Source organism: Capricornis sumatraensis, chromosome 6, assembly GCF_032405125.1.
Source record: "Capricornis sumatraensis isolate serow.1 chromosome 6, serow.2, whole genome shotgun sequence".
In the NCBI taxonomy this organism is placed as follows: Eukaryota; Metazoa; Chordata; class Mammalia; order Artiodactyla; family Bovidae; genus Capricornis; species Capricornis sumatraensis.
The window spans coordinates 119,584,978-119,603,257 of NC_091074.1; the positions used below are offsets into that span (position 1 = coordinate 119,584,978).

At 49.2% G+C, this 18,280-nt stretch overlaps 1 protein-coding gene across 1 annotated transcript in view; it reads right to left on the minus strand.

Annotated features, from left to right (window-relative positions):
- Positions 1–4,790: 4,790 nt before the first annotated feature.
- Positions 4,791–18,280, minus strand: part of STOM (stomatin) — a 34,409-nt gene continuing 20,919 nt past the window's right edge. Inside the window, exons 5-7 of the mRNA XM_068973738.1 lie at positions 16,180–16,383; positions 14,871–15,005; positions 4,791–6,740 (exon numbers count right to left, since the gene is read on the minus strand). Coding sequence (XP_068829839.1) covers positions 6,546–6,740; positions 14,871–15,005; positions 16,180–16,383 — 534 coding nt within the window. The 3' untranslated portion in view covers positions 4,791–6,545. The remainder of the gene's footprint in view (positions 6,741–14,870; positions 15,006–16,179; positions 16,384–18,280) is intronic.

The window sequence follows — 18,280 nt, forward strand, 5'->3', positions numbered from 1 at the left end:
ACTCTATCTACTCTATTTTAGCTCGTTTACCCTCTCCTTGTTTTTCTTTTCACCAGTGATTCCAGAAAACTTAGTGTACAAGTGGACCTAATGTAGTGACTTGTGAACAATGTATGCTTTCATCTTGCTCAACTCCTCAATATAATGTTTGTTCTCTTGTGGTATTGAAACGTCCACCCTATCTTCTGGTAATTATGGTCTTGCTGGGTAACAACAATTATTAGTTACTGTTATTGCTTTTGTTACTGTGGCAGCACTATCATTGACTCAACAAGTGCATACTGCCCAGTATGTTGATACTATGCCCGGAAATGTTTCTTTGGTGTTGGCGACACAGGAGGTTGTAGAAGGGAAGCGAGAAGTGGGGGTGGATGCCCTAGAGGAGGCGATGATGCGTGTTGGGACTGAATTGTAGGTTTTGAAAGTAGAGTTAACACTGTCTTGCAGATTTGTGTGACACCCCTGAGGGTAAATGAGATAGACTATGGCCAGGCTCCAACATTGGTTTGGATTTGGAAAAACTTCACGGTCAGAGAGACCATGGAACACTCCTGATTAGATTTTACTGCCGCAGGAGCAGCCAGTGACTTTTTTCCACACCTTCTCTAACTTCATTTCTGGAAAAACATTCTGTCTACTATTTTTAGCTATGCTGCTGTGGCTACTGTAAGTCTGCTTCTCATAATTATTAAAAAATAAAAAAGGGGGAGATGCCGGGAGCCAGCACGGGAGATCCCACCCATGACAAGGTCATGCGGAGAGGCCTGATGGGCAAGGCGAGTCAGGTCTCGAGGGGTCCTCTGTCTGAGCATCTACCCCGAAACCAAAACCTGTCTGTTTACTGTCTGCTATATTACACTCTTCTGACATTGCCACCTTTTCTCTGGAAAGAGTTAATTCAGAACTCCAGTTAACGGTCTCCTGCATATGAAAAGAATGTCTCGGCTTAACCCCTCTGAAGGCTCTCTAACTTATCTGCCCGGAACAGCCCCCAACCGTGAGAGGCACGAAGCTCAAAACATCTTAAAGATATAGAGCCTTTTAGAGCTAAGAATTAGTTTGGTGAAGAGTTTGTTGAGTCAATGACTGCTGCCAGGCCTCCATATCCTTTATCTTTTAGGCACCTGAAGGATATTAATCAATGTAATTGGGATATAGAAATAGGAATATAGCAGTTTTGATGTTAGCAGCACTAGACTTTTGAGTTAATTACTTTTCTTCGTTATAAATCACTGTACTCCTTTTACTTGTTATAAATTGTATCTTTGCTGTGTAAGAATGTAACTTTATTTAGTGCTTTCTGAGAGTGGCACCAGACTTTGGGAAGAGCAACATAAATAAGTCTTCTGGTTGACAAACCCTCATCAGAAAAAAGGCTGTAAAATGTTAATTGGCTCTCTGGCCAGAAGATGATGCAAATCACCTAAGACTTGTGTATACAACTAGGTATGCAGAGAGAAAGCCTGGTTTTGATAAGAGTCAGGGCTGCTGATGCTGCCTAATTTTATATTATCCATTGATGTCTATGTACAAACAAAGGTATAAAAGGCCTTTCTAGACAATAGGGGATGGGCCAGTCGCTGGACTGGTTCCCCCCATGTCTCCTCTTTACTCTATTTTCTGGCTGAATTCCCATCTGGGGCGTGGAGGCTCGCCATGTCTGCTTACTTGCCCCGGCTTCTAAGATCCACGAGAGAGGGAGCCCAAGGTGGAGCTATTCCCCATTCAAGAGGACGCTGGTGGCCCAACGTAGACGGTGCAAGCTCCTAGTCTGGAACTTTACTGGCTTTCCACGTAAACGAAGTTATTCAGCCTCTTTTCTCCACTAAATTTTCCTACTACACTATTTCTTAATCTAATCTTATATTTCTAAATAAATAAGCTTTCCTCGCCCACGCCCTTCGCGCTTCAAATTCCCTGGATCCACTGGGGCAGCACCCCGGCAGGCAGATTCTTTACTGTCTGAGGCAGGGTGTGCAGCAGCCCAGAGGCGGAGCTGGAGGGAGGCTGCTGTGCTCAGGGACAAACAGCAGGAATTGCGGGGCGGGGGGCGGGGTTAAGGGGAGGCTAGGGCAGAAGACGGGGAAGCCAGGCATTCACAGAGGGCCTCAAAGTCCACAGGGAGGGGGTTGGACTTGATCTTGTAATGCCTGCCTTTATTCCAGAAGGCCAATTTCAGGGGCAAAGCTATCAACAAGACAAATGTGAAATCCTGGAACAAAGGGGCCTTGACCACCTGGAGCTGCTAGGGCTTCCTTAGAGGAGGTGAGGCCTGTCTAGACAGCTCCCAGTCCTGGCAACCTGTGGGAGGTCCCGCATAGGCGAACCTGCCCTGCAGTTTTCATTTCCTTTTACCGGCATTCAAGGAGGTTTATTGGCCAATTTCTGTTTATTGGTGTCTGTGGCTTCAGAGAGAGAGAGACCTGTATGCTCTGAGAAAGGGAGTTGCCTGAGGCAACTGAACTGCTTCAGCTCCATATTTTTTCTCTCAAAGGCAAAATAATAAGTCAGGAACACTATCACTTCAACCACATATTTTTCTCTTCCTAATGGTTTTTGAGAGATGGTGGATTCCATCATGTACCGATGGAGAAGTCATTGCAAAATGCCATGAAATGCCCAAGTGCCAATGGGGCATCTCCTGGAAAGAGGTTGGCCTGGGCTTAGAACTTGCATCCTATCTTGGACAATTCAGTTGAATAGATAACACATTTATGCCAGGCAGTGTGCAAGGCATTAAGGACAGGACAGAAAATTTATGTGAGCTTCAGTTTCCCCCCCTGCAAAATGGTAATATTGTCTTTGTACAGTACCTAACCAGAGATGCTATAATGTAGGTGTTGAAAGCTGGACTTTGAAGTCAGACCTGGGTTCAAGTCAAATTCAGTGATTTTAAAACTGGGATCAATAGAATTCTATGAGGTGCTTCAGTAATTTCACAATTTGACTGAAATTTAGTTTTTAAAGTGGTAACAAACATCACAGACACTTGAAACAAAACGGAGAGATTGAAGGTTGAGCCTCATTTAAGGATGTAACTGCCTTTCATAACTCCAACTTTTTTCAGTGCAGCCTCATTGATTGACATTAAGTAACTGTTATAAATGTGAACTTGAGAATTTATTCCTTTGTTTACTTTGGAGTTTCCTTTGAAAAAACAGGGGGAAAGGTTGCTGCTAAAAAGAAGTTTGGAAAGAGGTGGTTCACTGTTTCCTAGCAGAGTGACCTGGTGAAGGCCAGTGTGAAGATCACAGATTTGAACGGCCGTGTAACCTCAGAGACCTGTGGAACCCTGGTTTCCTCCCATGCGGGTGAGTTGCAACATGTCCTGGCTACAAACACCCAATCTACTTCCTTCACCTGGACTGAACTGGCAGCCCCAAACTAAAGTTTGAGGCCTGCGTGGCTATGAACGCACGATTTCACTAGTCAGATTGGAATCTCGACAGTGTTGAAAAGCTGTGGTCTACGTATAAAATGACCGTTGGTGGTGGTGTGCGCCCGGGAGTGGTGGAGGCAGGCGCTGTCACATGACGCAACAGGCGCCTCAGGAGCCTCTGACAGCAGACGGGTCCACGCTGGACTCTCAAGTCTGCCGCTTGCTAACCACGCGACGCTGGGTAAGCCACTCTGAACTCCAGGGTCCTCATCAGTAACATGGGGATAAAAATGCATCACAGCAAGCTGTTTCAAAGATAAATGTGTGCCCAAGTACTGGAGCACAGAGCCAGGCGCCTGCTGCGCCACAGGTGGTGGCCGGGGACCCAAGGCCCCTCTTTGTTTTCTCTGGGCTTCTCGGGGGCACCAGTGGTAAAGAACCTGCCTGTGACACAGGAGACACGTGGAATGTAGCTTCAATCCCTGGGCTGGGAGATCCCTTGCAACAGGAAATGGAAACCCACTCCAGTGTTCTTGCCTGGAAAAGTTCATGGACAGAGGAGCCCGGCAGGCCCCCGTCCACTGGGTCACAGGGTCAGCCGTGGCCATGCATGCCTTTTGCTCATCTCGGCGGTGCTGGGCCTTCTCCGCAGCACGTAGGCCTTCTCCAGCTGTGGCCGGGGGTGGAGGTGCTGCCTTGCGGCACGCCGGCTTAGTTGCTGTTCGGCATGTGGGATCTTGGCTCCCTGACTTGGGACTGAACTCTCGTCCCCTGCATTGGAAGGCGGATTCTGAACCACTGGACACCAGGGAAATCCCTCAGGACAGTTCTTTAAAGGTTGAATGTCGCAGGTAACACCCCTAGCTTTTTGGAGGGTAGGGGTTGTTTTTTCTCTTTATTTTAAAGCTTTCCAAATGGAAATATCCTATTTGCTTTTTCTGATAGATCTGTGATTATCATAAAAAATTAAAATATAGAAAAGGTGAAAGCTTCTATGTGATGTCTTCCCCACACATCCCTTCCTAACTCCTGGTATAGGTTTCTACGCCCCCACTGGCTTTATATCACTTACTCCTCTTTATAAGTAGGGTTTGTGCCAGTGGGTTAGCTGGGTGACAGGAAGAAGTGAGGCCCTGTCCTGTTTGGGAAATCAGACCAGCCAAGGATTCGTGAATCTCAAACTCCTCAGGGAAGCTGCATGGGCACCAGAGGGAGTAAGATGTGACAGACGGTGGAAGGCCATGGGCTCCCCTCTTCCTCTGGCCCAGGAGAGCGCACAGCAGCCAGAGCAGCCAGTCCGGGCCTGGAGAAACGCATGTGCCACTTCTGAAAAACGAATCCACACGCACCACATGCAGGCGGAAACAGATTCTCATCCCAGAAAATCAGTATGAGCGTACACTTTATTATGCACGGGGTTGCAGAGGGGGCCGCCTGGGCAAGCCCTCGCACACTAACACTGCCCGCTGTCGTCCTCCAGCTCCTCCCTCCCAGGCGACTTAACTTCAACCCACAACCCACGAGGCAGAAGAGCAAAGACTGGCTGGTGTCTGGAAACAGACTCAAGGAACAGAAAGCATTAAACCTTTAAGTCTGAGAAGAGACTTTTAGCCAGGATATGTGTTTGTCTCCTGGTCCTTAGTAGTCAAGGGTGAGCCACCTCGCAAAAGAGAGAAAGTCACTATTTTAAACTTGAAAATAGAAAGCTTGACTTCCCAGTCAGAATGCTCCATATGCATCTAACGAGCTCAGCCAGGACCCATATCCACGGTGGTTCAAGGCTTCAGAAAATAAACCTGGAAATGGGCTGCTGGGGAGGGGGCTCGTGATGACTGACAGGGTGACCCAGCTAAGGACAGATGTGAGGGCGGCTCTGGGTAGGGAAGCTGCCGTTCTTAGAGCTTTAAAAGTGACCTCACAGCTTCCAAGAGGAAGTGGTACAAATGTCACCAGCCGGCTTCCCAGAAACCGACAGGAAGAATAGCAGGGTGCTTGGCTTCACAGGCATTTGTGAAATGGAAGATGCTTCCTAAAATTATAGCAGTTCAGAAGCACTGACCAGTTCCTCCTTCAGCATCAAATATATGACAGAAAAATGACCAGGCAGATAAAAAAGAGCCCTATCTACACAGATATGCCAAGTTTGACAGTGTTTTTCCAAGCTCCTTGGATGCTGCGTGCCTGACAGACTGAATTCCTTCTGTTACTTAATGAACGGTAACCAAGATAGCTCACAGCATCCAAGAGTTGGTAGCAGGCAGACAGTAAAATATAAGTTTTCTAAAGATATATTTTATCAAGTATTAGTCCTTAAGCTATTCAAATTGGTATATAAACAACTACTTATAGGACTTAGAGAAAATTTTATTTTAAAAATTCGAATATTTAGAATCTGATATATGAGAATAGGCAAAAGTGAGGAAAAAAGCACTTCTGTGATTAAGTATTTAGCTGGTTTGAAAGACAGAGGAATCATTTACCCATAAAGGGGCTCAATGAAGTAAAAAAAAAAAACAACGCCCATTGTTCTAAAAGGACCTCTAAAGCAGTGGGTTTAAGGCCCTCAAGAATCAGGGTGATCATGTTCCTTGACCTTGACCTCCAGTGCTGACAGGCGCTGGCAAGAACACGTCTCCTCTCAAGTAAGGAATAGTTTGCACCTGCTCTGAGTTTAGAAAGTAGACGGATGTTAGGAAAATTTCCTTAAATAAGATTCCCCGGAAGTAAGGCACGCGTGGCCCAGAGAAGCTGGTTGTAGCCCAAGGTGACTATTCTCTGCAAAACGTTTGTCTAGCCAGGCTGTCAGGTTGGGAAGATACTCTATCTTCTTGCTTCTGGCCTGGAGGCTGATAGAGGGTGCAGAATGACTCAATGAAATTTGAAATAAGACGGATTTCACCTATCATGGAGCAATCTAAACATATGAACTTTTAAATATTTTAGAGTAAGGTTATCTTACATTAATCACCACTCTCTCTCTCTCATGTCGTATTTACAAGCTAACAACCTTCATCTGTTGCCAGGATCACTACACATTGTAAGAACATCACACTCAACCTATGGAAAAGGGGAGGGAGGGAGAAAAGTCAAGGTTCCCACCCTACTACCTCCTCCTGGGCGAGAGGCTGGCTTGGTCCCCATCTCAGCTCTGGCCAGCCCCCGCGGCTCACTGTCTTTTCTCCATGATAGCCTGCAACATATCTATGGGCAGAGGGAAGATGATGGTAGAGTTTTTCTCAGCAGCAATGGTGGTCAGCGTCTGCAGGTACCGCAGCTGGAGGGCGGCAGGAGACTCGGTGATGACCATGGAGGCTTCCTTCAGAGCCCTGGACGCGTTCATTTCTCCCTCCGCCGCAATGACCTACGGAGCGGCAGCAAGGAGAGATTAACCCAGAGGAAACGCTGTTGGCGAGCTGCAGCCTTCAAACTAGGGCACATCTGGCTCCGGCAATACACGGAGTTTCCCAGGGAGTTGGCCGGAATAGCTCTAAGGAAAACAGTTTCCAGATCCTCAGTTTCTATGTGATCTTTTCCCTGTAACTGATTTGCCTGAGTGTGTGCTGGAGGTCAAGACATCCCCTGTAGAGGAGAGGGGATGGACTGGGGACTGCGGACTGATTTATATACAATGTTATGGATATAACGGATAACTAAGGGGAACTGACTCCAGCACAGGGGACTCTCCTCAAGGCTCTGGTGACCTAGATGGGGAGAAAATCCAAGAAAGCAGAGGGGATATATGTACACGTATCGCTGATTCACTTTGCTGTGCAGCAAAACTAACCTTATGAAGCAACTACACTCCAATAAGAATTGAAAAAAGACGTCCTCTTTCACTATTTATTGTCTTTCTCCCATTTCCAGGGCATCAAACAAAGGGAAAATTCAGAATGCTGTGTAGGAGTTGAGAACGTGAATGACCCCAATGACTGGATACAAAGCCTTTTGCAAGTCAGATAGATTTCCAATTCTTTGATTTCAAAGAAAGGGAAGAGGACCTTATTGTACTGCAAGCTGATAGATAATTAAAATGTTTTCCACAAAAGATCAAAAAAGTCATAGGATTTTTCAGCACATAAATTCAGAGGGAGCACTAAGTATTGTATAAAAGTACTTTAAAAAAAACCCTTCCATTTCTATCTACTTATTTATATAAATAAGGTTTCTTTTTCCTCATACCTGTAAAAATGAAAAGTAAGGGAACTGAACTGATGCTGAATCTTGCCTTATTCCAGCAGTAAGTAACAGCCATCGACAAGACATGAATTCATTCTTCATTCACCTCGTTGGGGCCCTTGGTTGCAGTCAGAGAAAACTGAGAAGTATCCTAACTTATGCACTAGAGGCGCTTCAGAAGGTGATAAAATAACTCATAACAAAATGTATTAGGAAAAGACTCTGTAGGGGATGTGAGATGAAATTATAAATTCAAGGAGAAAAAGGGAAAATGAAAATTCCTATTAAAAGAGCTTATTTTCTCATCATTCTATAAAATAGAGAGTGGAATCATTATGTTACCTACATTTCAAAGAAAGCATTTAAAATGAATGATGTTAACAGTTTTACCTTAAAATGTCAATTTTTAAAACATGCCAGGACTTGTATGTTTGGCAGATATCCACATTCAAAATGAAAAAATGTACATGTCTATTTAAAATGGGACACACAGATTTTCTGAATTCTTTGAGGGGTTATGTGAGCAAAGCTTGAAGGCTTTTGGAGAGGTGAGGAGGGCAGGGGTTTTAGAGTTTAGGTGGCTGCTGCTGCTGCTGCTAAGTCGCTTCAGTTGTGTCCGACTCTGTGTAACCCCATAGATGGCAGCCCACCAGGCTCCCCCGTCCCTGGGATTCTCCAGGCAAGAACACTGGAGCGGGTTGCCATTTCCTTCTCCAATGCATGAAGTTGAAAAGTGAAAGTGAAGTCGCTCTTAGCAACTGACTCTTAGCGACCCCATGGACTGCAGCCTACCAGGCTCCTCCGCCCATGGGATTTTCCAGGCAAGAATACTGGTGTGGGTTGCCGTTGCCTTCTCCGAGAGTTTAGGTGGTCTTGAGCCCAAATTGCAAACCTAACCCTTCCTAGCTGAATGTCCTCAGAAAGGTTATTTAACATTCTGAGCCTCGGTTTCTTATTCTTAAGATGGGATAGCACCGCCCTCATGGGACCATTGTAGGGAAGTCAGAGGTCTAGTGTGCACTGGAGTGTATAAACAGAGGCTAATTATATAGCAAGGGCAAGTGACAAGACCTAATTTTTGGATCCACCTATGCCCTAATTCTTAAAAGATTCAGAAGCCAAATGAAGGCAGCTATTCCTAAGTCCTAATCCTAGGAGGAGAGGTGCAAAGATACCATAACCCTCTTAAAAGTGAAGTTAGGTTGTTCTCACAGGAACCTCAAAATATTAAGGGTTCTTTTTTTTCTTTTCATGCTAAATTTTTATTTCAATGTTATGCAACTGCGTAAGTATGCATATTTATTCAACATATAACAATTATGACATCCACAGGGGATTTCTTAGGGAAAATGAGACGGCAAACACTAGATCCTAACAAACTACTGAGCAGGTAAATCTGCAGCTGGGAGCACTACGAGGGTTTAGTCCTTCTCTGAATATGAGAATTGAAAGCAATGGTCTCATGACCAGTAAAATTTCATTCAGTTACACAGTAAACTTTGGGGGGCTTCCGGGTGCCAAGACCTATAAAGGGGCTAGGGATAGAGGAGGGACTCCTCCACGTCCTTCAGCTCCTGGCCAAGCAGGGGGGATGGACTTGGAAGCAGATCATTTCGTTCCAGTGTGACAAACGCTGGCCGAGGCAGGTCCAAGGCCCAGAGCTGGCAGGAACAGCAAAGCAGTGTCTGCCAAAGGCGAGGCGGTGGGGCTGTGCCCACGACGAAGCAGGACAATAGAGCATGGGGGCCTTGCTGTTTGGACTAAGGTGAGGGAGAATATTTCAGGCAGAACACATGAAAAGGTGCTGCAGTATAAAAAACCTAGTGTCCCAGGAACCTATAAGCAGGTGAGCACTGTGAGGAAGAGGGGGAGATGGGGGCGAACAGGGCAGAGGGGGAAGTGAAGTGTGAGTTGGGGAGGGAGGGTAAACAGGAGGGGGAGGTGAGGAAGGGGGGAGGGGGAGATGGGGTGAAGGGGGGAGGGGGAGGTGGGGTGAAGGGGGAAGGGGGAGGTGGGGTGAAGGAAGGGGGAGGTGGGGTGAAGGGGGAAGGGGGAGGTGGGGTGAACAGGAGGGGGAGGGGGAGAGGGAGGGGGTGAACAGGAGGGGGAGGGGTGAGGGGGAGGGGGGTGAACAGCAGGGGGGAGGGGGTGAACAGGAGGAGGAGGGGGGAGGGGGGAGGGGGGTGAACAGGAGGGGGAAGGGGGAGGGGGGAGGGGGGTGAACAGCAGGGGGGAGGGGGTGAACAGGAGGGGGAGGGGGGAGGGGGAGGGGGTGAACAGGAGGGGGAGGGGTGAGGGGGAGGGGGGTGAACAGCAGGGGGGAGGGAGTGAACAGCAGGGGGGAGGGGGTGAACAGCAGGGGGGAGGGGGGCGAAGAGGAGAGGGCAGTAAGGGCAGCAGGGGCCCAGGTGTTTGGTCTTTATCCTGAAGGTGATGGGAAGCCTCAGAGCTAGTTTGAGAAAACACTCCAACAGATGTTGGAGCATCCGTATAAGAGACGGAGGACAGCTTTCAGAGCGACCTGGTGCCAGGAACCAGTGGTGTGAGTGGAGGAGGAAATGGGCCGTTGAGAGAGACTCAACAGTGTGGAATGGACTGGGCAGGATGCAAGGGGGACAGGCTGTGTCTGGGTTCTGTGCTGTGCATTAGGTGAGACAGAGGAGGCTTACTGCAAGAAGGGACCAGATTAGAGGATAAAAACCTGAATTTATCAGGCAAAGCATTATGTCCCCCTAGGTGTGTGGGAAGGGACCAGTGCCAGCCACACTGAGAGGGGCTCTGGGAACTGTCTCCCAGGCGAGGCCTGGACAGAACTGACAAGCTGACCCTGCCACGGGCACAGCAGGCTCTGATTTTCCCGTCAGCTCAGATGTCCAATAAGGTGCCTTTTTTTTTTCCTGTCTGGACAACTGCAAAGACAGCTCAGCTCCCACTACCAATCAACACACCATCTCTTGGCTGGGAAGCCAGACCCACCCGGCTGGGCACACCTTTTGTTACGAGAAAAGCTGGTCTGAGTGAGCTGCCAAAGATATGAACACAACACCCTCGCTGTGTCTAATACAAGCCAAGCAGACGCTGTGGGCAGGGTCTTAGAAAGCAGCACAAGCTACCCGCAGGCATGCAGTTTCTCCCAGAAGCGCCGGAGGCCCCGTCAATCGACCCTTCCTATTTACAGAGCATCGTGTCAAAAGCTGGCGAGTTCAGGCCTGTGGAAGGGTCCTGCTGTCTCCTGTGGCCCAGGGGGCTGCTCCGAGGGAAGGGCTGGGAAGGTGACCTGCGCCCTGTACTCTACCTGCTCAGTTATCACACAACTAGGCCCAGAGACACGAGCCCCAAGCCCATGCCAGGCACTTTTCTGAGAATCGCGACAAAGGAGAAAAGGGAGGGTCTGCAAGCACAGAAGGTATTACGCGTCCAGCCACGGTCTGAAACCTTAAAAAGAGGTCCTGCCAACACACCATGCTCAGGGGGACCTGTCCTCGTTTGTAACTTTTCTCTCAAGGGACGCTCGTGAGCACTTAATGAGCTCGTTCTCTTTGCGGAGTAGGACGCCTTCATCTTGGCCGACCGTCATCCATCCAGCCGGCAGCGGTGTTCGGATGATCTCCAGTCGGGGTGACTACAAAGTGCTGCTGTGAACGCTCCAGAGCACGTCTTCTGGGAAACCAGCATGCGCTCCGCTCAGATCCACACGGCCAGACGCTCCAGAGCTGTCGCACCAACGTGTGTTCTCACTGCCGAGACCTCCCCCCACCCACACCTGGATCGCTTTCTTTCTTGTTTAAAGCCGTTTCAGTGAACGTTTAGTGTGGCATCTGCTTGTGACATGAGTTTGCATCTCCGGCTAATTAACTTGAGGAATTTTTCTCTGAAGTCTCTTAGGCTATAGACTCTTGCAACCTTTTCCTTTGCAACTTATTTAAGAAACAGTGACCCCTGTTTCCCTGAGAGCTTGAATACTGGGCCTCGTGGTTGTTGCAGGGTAACTGGACTCTATGGAAGAATTAAGACTCCTTGAGATTCTGTGTGTTAACCCCACCCTTAAAGACAGCCAGATCCCTTGAGAGCCCAGTAATTCAGAATCCTAACTGACTTTATTTTTTCTTGTAAAGCGAAGTCAGGACTCTCTTTCCTAACTGGTCAGAGTGTTTGCAGAGGGGGCTCAGTCCTTCCTGGAAAGAAGGCCGTGAGGAGCACAGGGAATCCTAATTTCCACAGTCACTAATCAGCTGTGTGATTCTGAGATCGCATCACTTGTTTGGGGTTTGATATTTTCGTCTAAATGGTGGGAATGGCAAATAAGTTTCATTTTTAGGCCAATTTCCAGCAGCTGCAGGTCGTTACCTAGAGCGCATCAGGGCTTCCCAGGCGGCGCTGGCGGTAAAGACCCTGCCTGCCAATGCAGGAGACAAGAGACGTGGGTTTGATCCCTGGGTCGGGAAGATGCCCTGCAGGAGGAAACGGGCTCTGTGTTCTTGCCTGAAAAATCCCATGGATAGAGGAGTACGGTAGGCTACAGCCCATAGGGTGGCAAAGAGTCAGACATTACTGGATTGACTTGGCACGCCCGCACGCACACCTGGAGTGCTTCAGCAGCATTCTCAAGTCAAGTCAACGCTCAGTGGGAAGCAGCGCTGTGGTCAATGACGGGCACGGGAGTGGCGGGGGGACAGGCAGCATCTTCACTTTCAGAAGATAATCTCTAAGGACCCTTAGGGCGCCAATATTCTATGTCATCTATGTATGATACATTCTATTATTCAACGTGGTTTGGAAACGGGACTTTTGGTTAATGACAGATTCTAGGTAAAAGGGATCCCTAATTTTCAAAATAACTAGATTATAGTGAGGCATAGTTAATATCATTCTCATAAATACAATTTAATCTTCTAAATAAAATACCATGGTTTGGAGAGAAAATACATGAGGGCTCTGTAGTGCTCAGTAGAGCTCTGGAGGGGTCTGGGGGGGCTCTGTAGTGCTTGGTAGGGCTCTGGGGGGCTCTGGAGGGCTCTGTAGCGCTCTGGAGGGGTCTGGAGGGCTCGGTAGGGCTCTGGAAGGGTCTGGAGGGCTCTGTAGTGCTCTGGAGGGGTCTGGAGGGCTCTGTAGGGGTCTGTAGTGCTCTGTAGGGCTCTGGGGGGGCTCTGTAGGGCTTTGTAGTGCTCTGGAGGGCTCTGGAGGGGTCTGGAGGGCTCGGTAGGGCTCTGGAAGGGTCTGGAGGGCTCTGTAGTGCTCTGGAGGGCTCTGGAGGGGTCTGGAGGGCTCTGTAGTGCTTGGTAGGGTTCTGGGGGGCTCTGGAGGGCTCTGGGGGGGCTCTGGAGGGCTCTGGAGAGGTCTGGAGGGCTCTGTAGTGCTCTGGAGGGGTCTGGAAGGTTCTGAAGGGGTCTGGAGGGCTCTGGAGGGGTCTGGAGGGGTCTGGGGGGCTCTGGGGGGCTCTGTAGTGCTTGGTAGGGCTCTGGGGGGTTCTGGGGGGCTCTGGGGGGCTCTGGAGGGCTCTGGGGGGCTCTGGCACCAGAAGCACCAGTTAACACACTGTTGTTGTTTAGTCGCTCAGTCACGTCCGACTCTGCGACCCCACGGACGGCAGCCCACCAGGCTCCTCTGTCCACGGGCTTTTCCAGGCAAGAACACTGGAGCGGGTCGCCATTTCCTTCTCTAGAAGATCTTCCCGACTCAGGGATCAAACATGAGTCTCCTGCTTGGCAGGTGGATTCTTTACCACTGAGTCACCTGAGAAGCCCAATTAACACATTAGGAAAATCTAAAAGTTCTGGTTAGTAAAACATTCTGGATGCAGTGTGTCAAATGAATCTATCTGGTGCTGGCTAAAAAATTAGAGTGACCCTTCTCTGGCTTCGGAGAAGGTGATGGCAACTCACTCCAGCACTCTTGCCTGGAAAATCCCATGGACGGAGGAGCCTGGTGGGCTGCAGTCCACGGGGTTGTCAAGAGTCAGACGCAACTGAGCAACTTCACTTTCACTTTTCTCTTTCATGCATTGGAGAAGGACATGGCAGCCCACTCCAGTGTTCTTGCCTGGAGAATCCCAGGGACGGCAGAGCCTGGTGGGCTGCCATCTATGGGGTCGCACAGAGTCGGACACGACTGAAGCGACTTAGCAGCAGCAGCAGTAGTATCTGTGGGTTACAGGGCATCCTAACAGAAGGGCAGGGTTCTGTGGTTAGCCAATTATCACCAGCTGCTACTGGTTTCTAACAACAACAATCTGGTTCGTTGCTGGTATCTTGGGAGATCTGTCATGCCCACAGCAACTGCTCCTGTGAAGACTATCCCTCTTTCTCCATCCATTCACAGGTGAGGGGTTGTGGGACCTTTTCAGGATCTTTGATTGACGCTGGATCAGAAAGAATCACTCTGGGGTGAATTTGGAATGGGGGCTGGTCTGTTTCCCACAGCACTCAGCTGGGAGACACACACACTTGAGAATCAGGCCTTCTCCCCTCCAGCTGTCTGCAGTGAGGCGAGGCCCGGGATGTGGAATGCCTGGCTCCCCTGAGGCTGCCCCCCGGTCTCTGGCTTTGATTCTGGTGAGGCTTGACTCGACTTCCTGCCCTCGGGTTTGGTAAGACATCCCTATGGACTCATTTGAGCATGTCTTCTTTTCCAGATTCACAAATATTCCCTCAGCACCTCCCATGGATGTCACACACCCATGCAGGGTTAAGACACAGCCAGGGATGATGATTGAAAAAAAAAGAAAAAAAGGAGAAAAAAAGCAGACATCAAGGAAAAAGAAGTGAAAAAAAAAAAAAGCAGAAAAAGGAAGATGGAAACTGCAAGAAGGAGGAACAACTTGGGAAAAGGAAGAAAGAGACAAAAATAAGGGGGGAAGAGTGTGCGCAAACTGATGGGACAGCCCGTCCACTCTGGAGTCAGACTGTCAGTGCGTCCTCAGCAGAGGACCGGGAGAATGACGCAGGGGGTGCACAGTCCTAACGGAACGACGCAGCTGTCTACGTACCGGTATCCCCAGGAGAGGTGGTTTGTAAAAAAGCAAGGTGAAGAACAGTATGTATTGTACCCCTACTTCTGTAAAATAAACAGGCCAGTAGACTAACAGCTTAGTCAAATAAACCCCAAATGAAAATCTGGGGGTATTAACATATACACTAAGCTGTTAAGAGTGGCGGCCTCTGGTGGCAGGGGGATATGATTTAAAGTGATGAGCAGAGCTTTCATCTTTACTACTTTGGGACTATTTCGATTTTTTACAACCAGCATGTTTTACATTGTATATTTTAAAAGGAAGCCTCAACAGGAAAAACAAACCACACAGAGAAAACAAAGTCACCTTGGCTCGGGCCTCCCGGGACGCCTCCGCCTCCGCAGCCATGGCCCTCTGCAACTGCACCGGCAGCTTCACGTCCTTGATCTCCACACGCTCCACCTTGATTCCCCAGTCATCGGTGGCATCATCCAGGGTGCACTGTCAGGAAGAGAGAAGGCAGGCTGAAAATGCTCAGCCCTCGCACAGGCGCTTAGGGCAGCTGTGTTCACTGGGATCTGGAGTGGGCGAGGTGCTGGTGGAGGGCTGCAGAGAGAGTTACCCATGGAGGCATGCAGGCTGAAGTGGGAGCCTGGATTACTGGGAAGTTGTTCTTGATTCTGCTACTAATAAGCTAATGTGGGTTGGCAAACGTTTTCTAAAAAAGCTAAATTCCTTCAGTCGTGTCCAAATCTTTGCGACCCAGTGGACTGCAGTCCGCCAGGCTCCTCTGTCCATGAGATTCTCCAAGCAAGAATCCTGGAGTGGGCTGCCATGCCCTCCTCCAGGGGATCCTCCCGACCCACGCACTGCACCTGCGCCTCTCACGGCTCCGGCACTGGCAGGCGGGTTCTTTCCCGCTGCCGACACTGGGGAAGCCCTTAAAGGGTTAGATAGTGGTTACTGGTTTCCAGTGTCTGGTGCAACTAACTCAGCCTTTGCAGATTAAAAGTGGCCGTGGGAAATAATGCACCGATCAGTGGGTGTGGCTGCATTCTAACAAAGCTTCACTTATTAAAACAGGCGGCCAGAGGGCTGCTGAGCTCCTGTGAGCCCGTGGGAGCCGTGCTGTTTCTCCGCGCCTCAGCCTCCTCCCTTTGCAGGGCTGGAGCGACATGGTTGTCACATGGTTGCTGGGGTGTCACATGAGACCAGAGACAGCTGCACAGACAGCAACAGCTCAGATGCGCAGCACTCGATCTTTTCTGACCAAGTCAGATCTGATTCATCATCTGTCATGAAGGCAAGATTGAAAAGTGTTAAGAGTTACAAACGAGGTCAGGACTTGCACAGAACATGGCTCCAGCTGTACCTGCCCTGTCTTGCAGAACAGCCTCTGAGCTATTATGCTAGAAGAAAAAGGCTAACACTAACTTTGGGGAAAAAATTATACTGGAGGGAATTAAGAAACATGCACGCATTGGAGTGTTACTGCCCTATAACCTCCTCATATGAAAAAGATCCCCTTCCATCAAGCCTGGGGAGAGTTTTCTGTGAAGGAGAAAAGGCCAGTGAGTCTCCAGGTTGACTTAATGAAACGCTCTCAGATGCCCACGGGCCCTGAGCTTCTCTTCCCAAACCTGCAGCTGAGTCGCACCGGCGGTGCCCTCCTCACCTGCATGTTGTGCGCGATTTCTTCCCTGTCAGAGAGGATCTGGGAAAGGTTCTTGGTGCCCAGGACATTCCTCAGGGTCGTTTGTGCCAAAAGACGGGTTGCGGAGTCAGCGTTGGTGATGTTTGCCACAGCCAGAGTGGCGTTCTGCACGCGGTAATAGACCACGCCGTCCACGCTGATGGTGACCGAGTCCTTGGTGAGGATCTGCGAGGCAGGGAAGCATGGGAGACCCGTCAGCCTCCTCTTTAGTGAAGCAGCAAGGACTGTGATTCCACCCAACGTCTTAAAACAAGAGCTGGTTTTTTTTAGTAAGTGCTGTTGACTGAATGTTTGCATCTCCCTAAAATTCATGTTGAAACTCCATCCCCAGTGTGTTGGTGTTTGGAGGTGGGGCCTTTGGGGGGCCATGAGGGTGGAGCCCTCATGAATGGGATTAGCATCCTTGTAAAAGAGACCCCAGAGAGAGCCCTCCCCCTTCTACTATGTGAGGATATAATGAGCAAACAGTGATCTAGGAATGAGGAGGCAGGTCTTCATCAGACACCAAATTTGCTAGAGTCTTCACCAGCACTTCTTCAGAACTGTGAACAATACATACTTGGTTTATAAGCCACCAAATTTGTTACAGCGACCCCAAGGGACTCAGACCACAAAGTATCAGAATGTTCACTATGTCTTAAAAATTTTAATAAAGTACTTTCGTTTACTACTAATTCCATTCACTCATTTGATCATTCAGCAAACACTGAGACTTAGTCGCAGTCAGTAGCTGACGCTGAGCTGGGCTTCAGGGATAAAGGCATGAAAACCCTCACTTCCTACTTTCACGGAGGTCAGGGAATCAAGGGACGCTCTAAGGAAAAAAGATGGACAGTCGTAGCTGACAGAGGTGAGACATGAACTAAGTCTTGAAAAAGGATATTACAATTTTCTGAGGATAGAGTGAAAGAGTATTCAAGGCAGACGATCACGTGTGAGACGGAGCAGAGGCGCCAGAGAGCCTGTGTCTGATGAGCCTGAAGAAGCACAGTGTTATTGGGACGAAAGAGCTGAACTCTTCTCGCAGGGCGATGTCAGGGTGAAAGTCTATTTACAGTGTGCTTCATGAAACGCTCGCAGGACACAGACCCCGTGTGTCAGTGCTTCCTGTCACGTTCAAGGGCAGAGTCCTTGGTTTGATACCTGCCCTCCGGCCTCCTTCCCCCCCACTCCTGCACATGTCCTCCACTAGACAACGTGGGGCTCCCACACGCACCGCGCTCCAGGTCCCGGGCCTCCCTGCAGGCGTTTCCCTCCCAACTCCTCCCCACGACGTCAGACAGATACGGCAGCTGAGACACAGCTCAAGTGTCCTCTTCTCTGTGAAACCCGCCTGGCCCTCCCGGCAGTTGCATGCGCATCCCTTCACCCACTCCCTGCAGTGACGTGATCTATTGATACCGCTGCCTCCCTGCTCGACTGTGAACTGCTGAAGGCAGTCTGTGTTTGTGTCTCTAGCACTGGCAGAGTGCTCGGCGCACAGCAGGCAGGCAGTGAAACAAGAGACGGACTGGACTGGAGCGCGGCCCCGGGGCTGGAGGGAGGGAGGACCGGTGTGGGGAGAGGCAGGGGCCGCAACTCCGGCTCCAGCGCTGCTGGTTCCTCCCTCAGGGACCTCCAGCGAGGGGTCTCGACTGTCTGACTTAGCGACTCCTCATCTGTATGCCGGGGCTACTAATATTGCCCAATTCTAAGCAAATTTCTTTGAAGGTCAAGTAAGATGTTTGCAAGTGAAGCCATTTTGAGAATGTAAAGAGCTATGTACATGGAAAAAAAGTCATAAAAACGATAATAGCTGTTTAGTTCTGCCAGGCATCAAAAGAGTTAATTCTTTTTTCTCAGTAACCTAAAACTTCAAATTTGGAGAAGTGGGGAGTTTGTAAATAGATATATAATATATTCCCATCTTGGGTGAAAGTTAATTTTTCCCCACGATGTGATGGGAAGTGTAGGTCATTTCTAAAGGAATTGTTGCCATGGAGACTCTGCCGCGGCTGGAGGTTCGTAAAGCTGCAGCCTCTCTGTCTACTGATTATTGTAGGCAGAGTGTTTATCTTCCTTC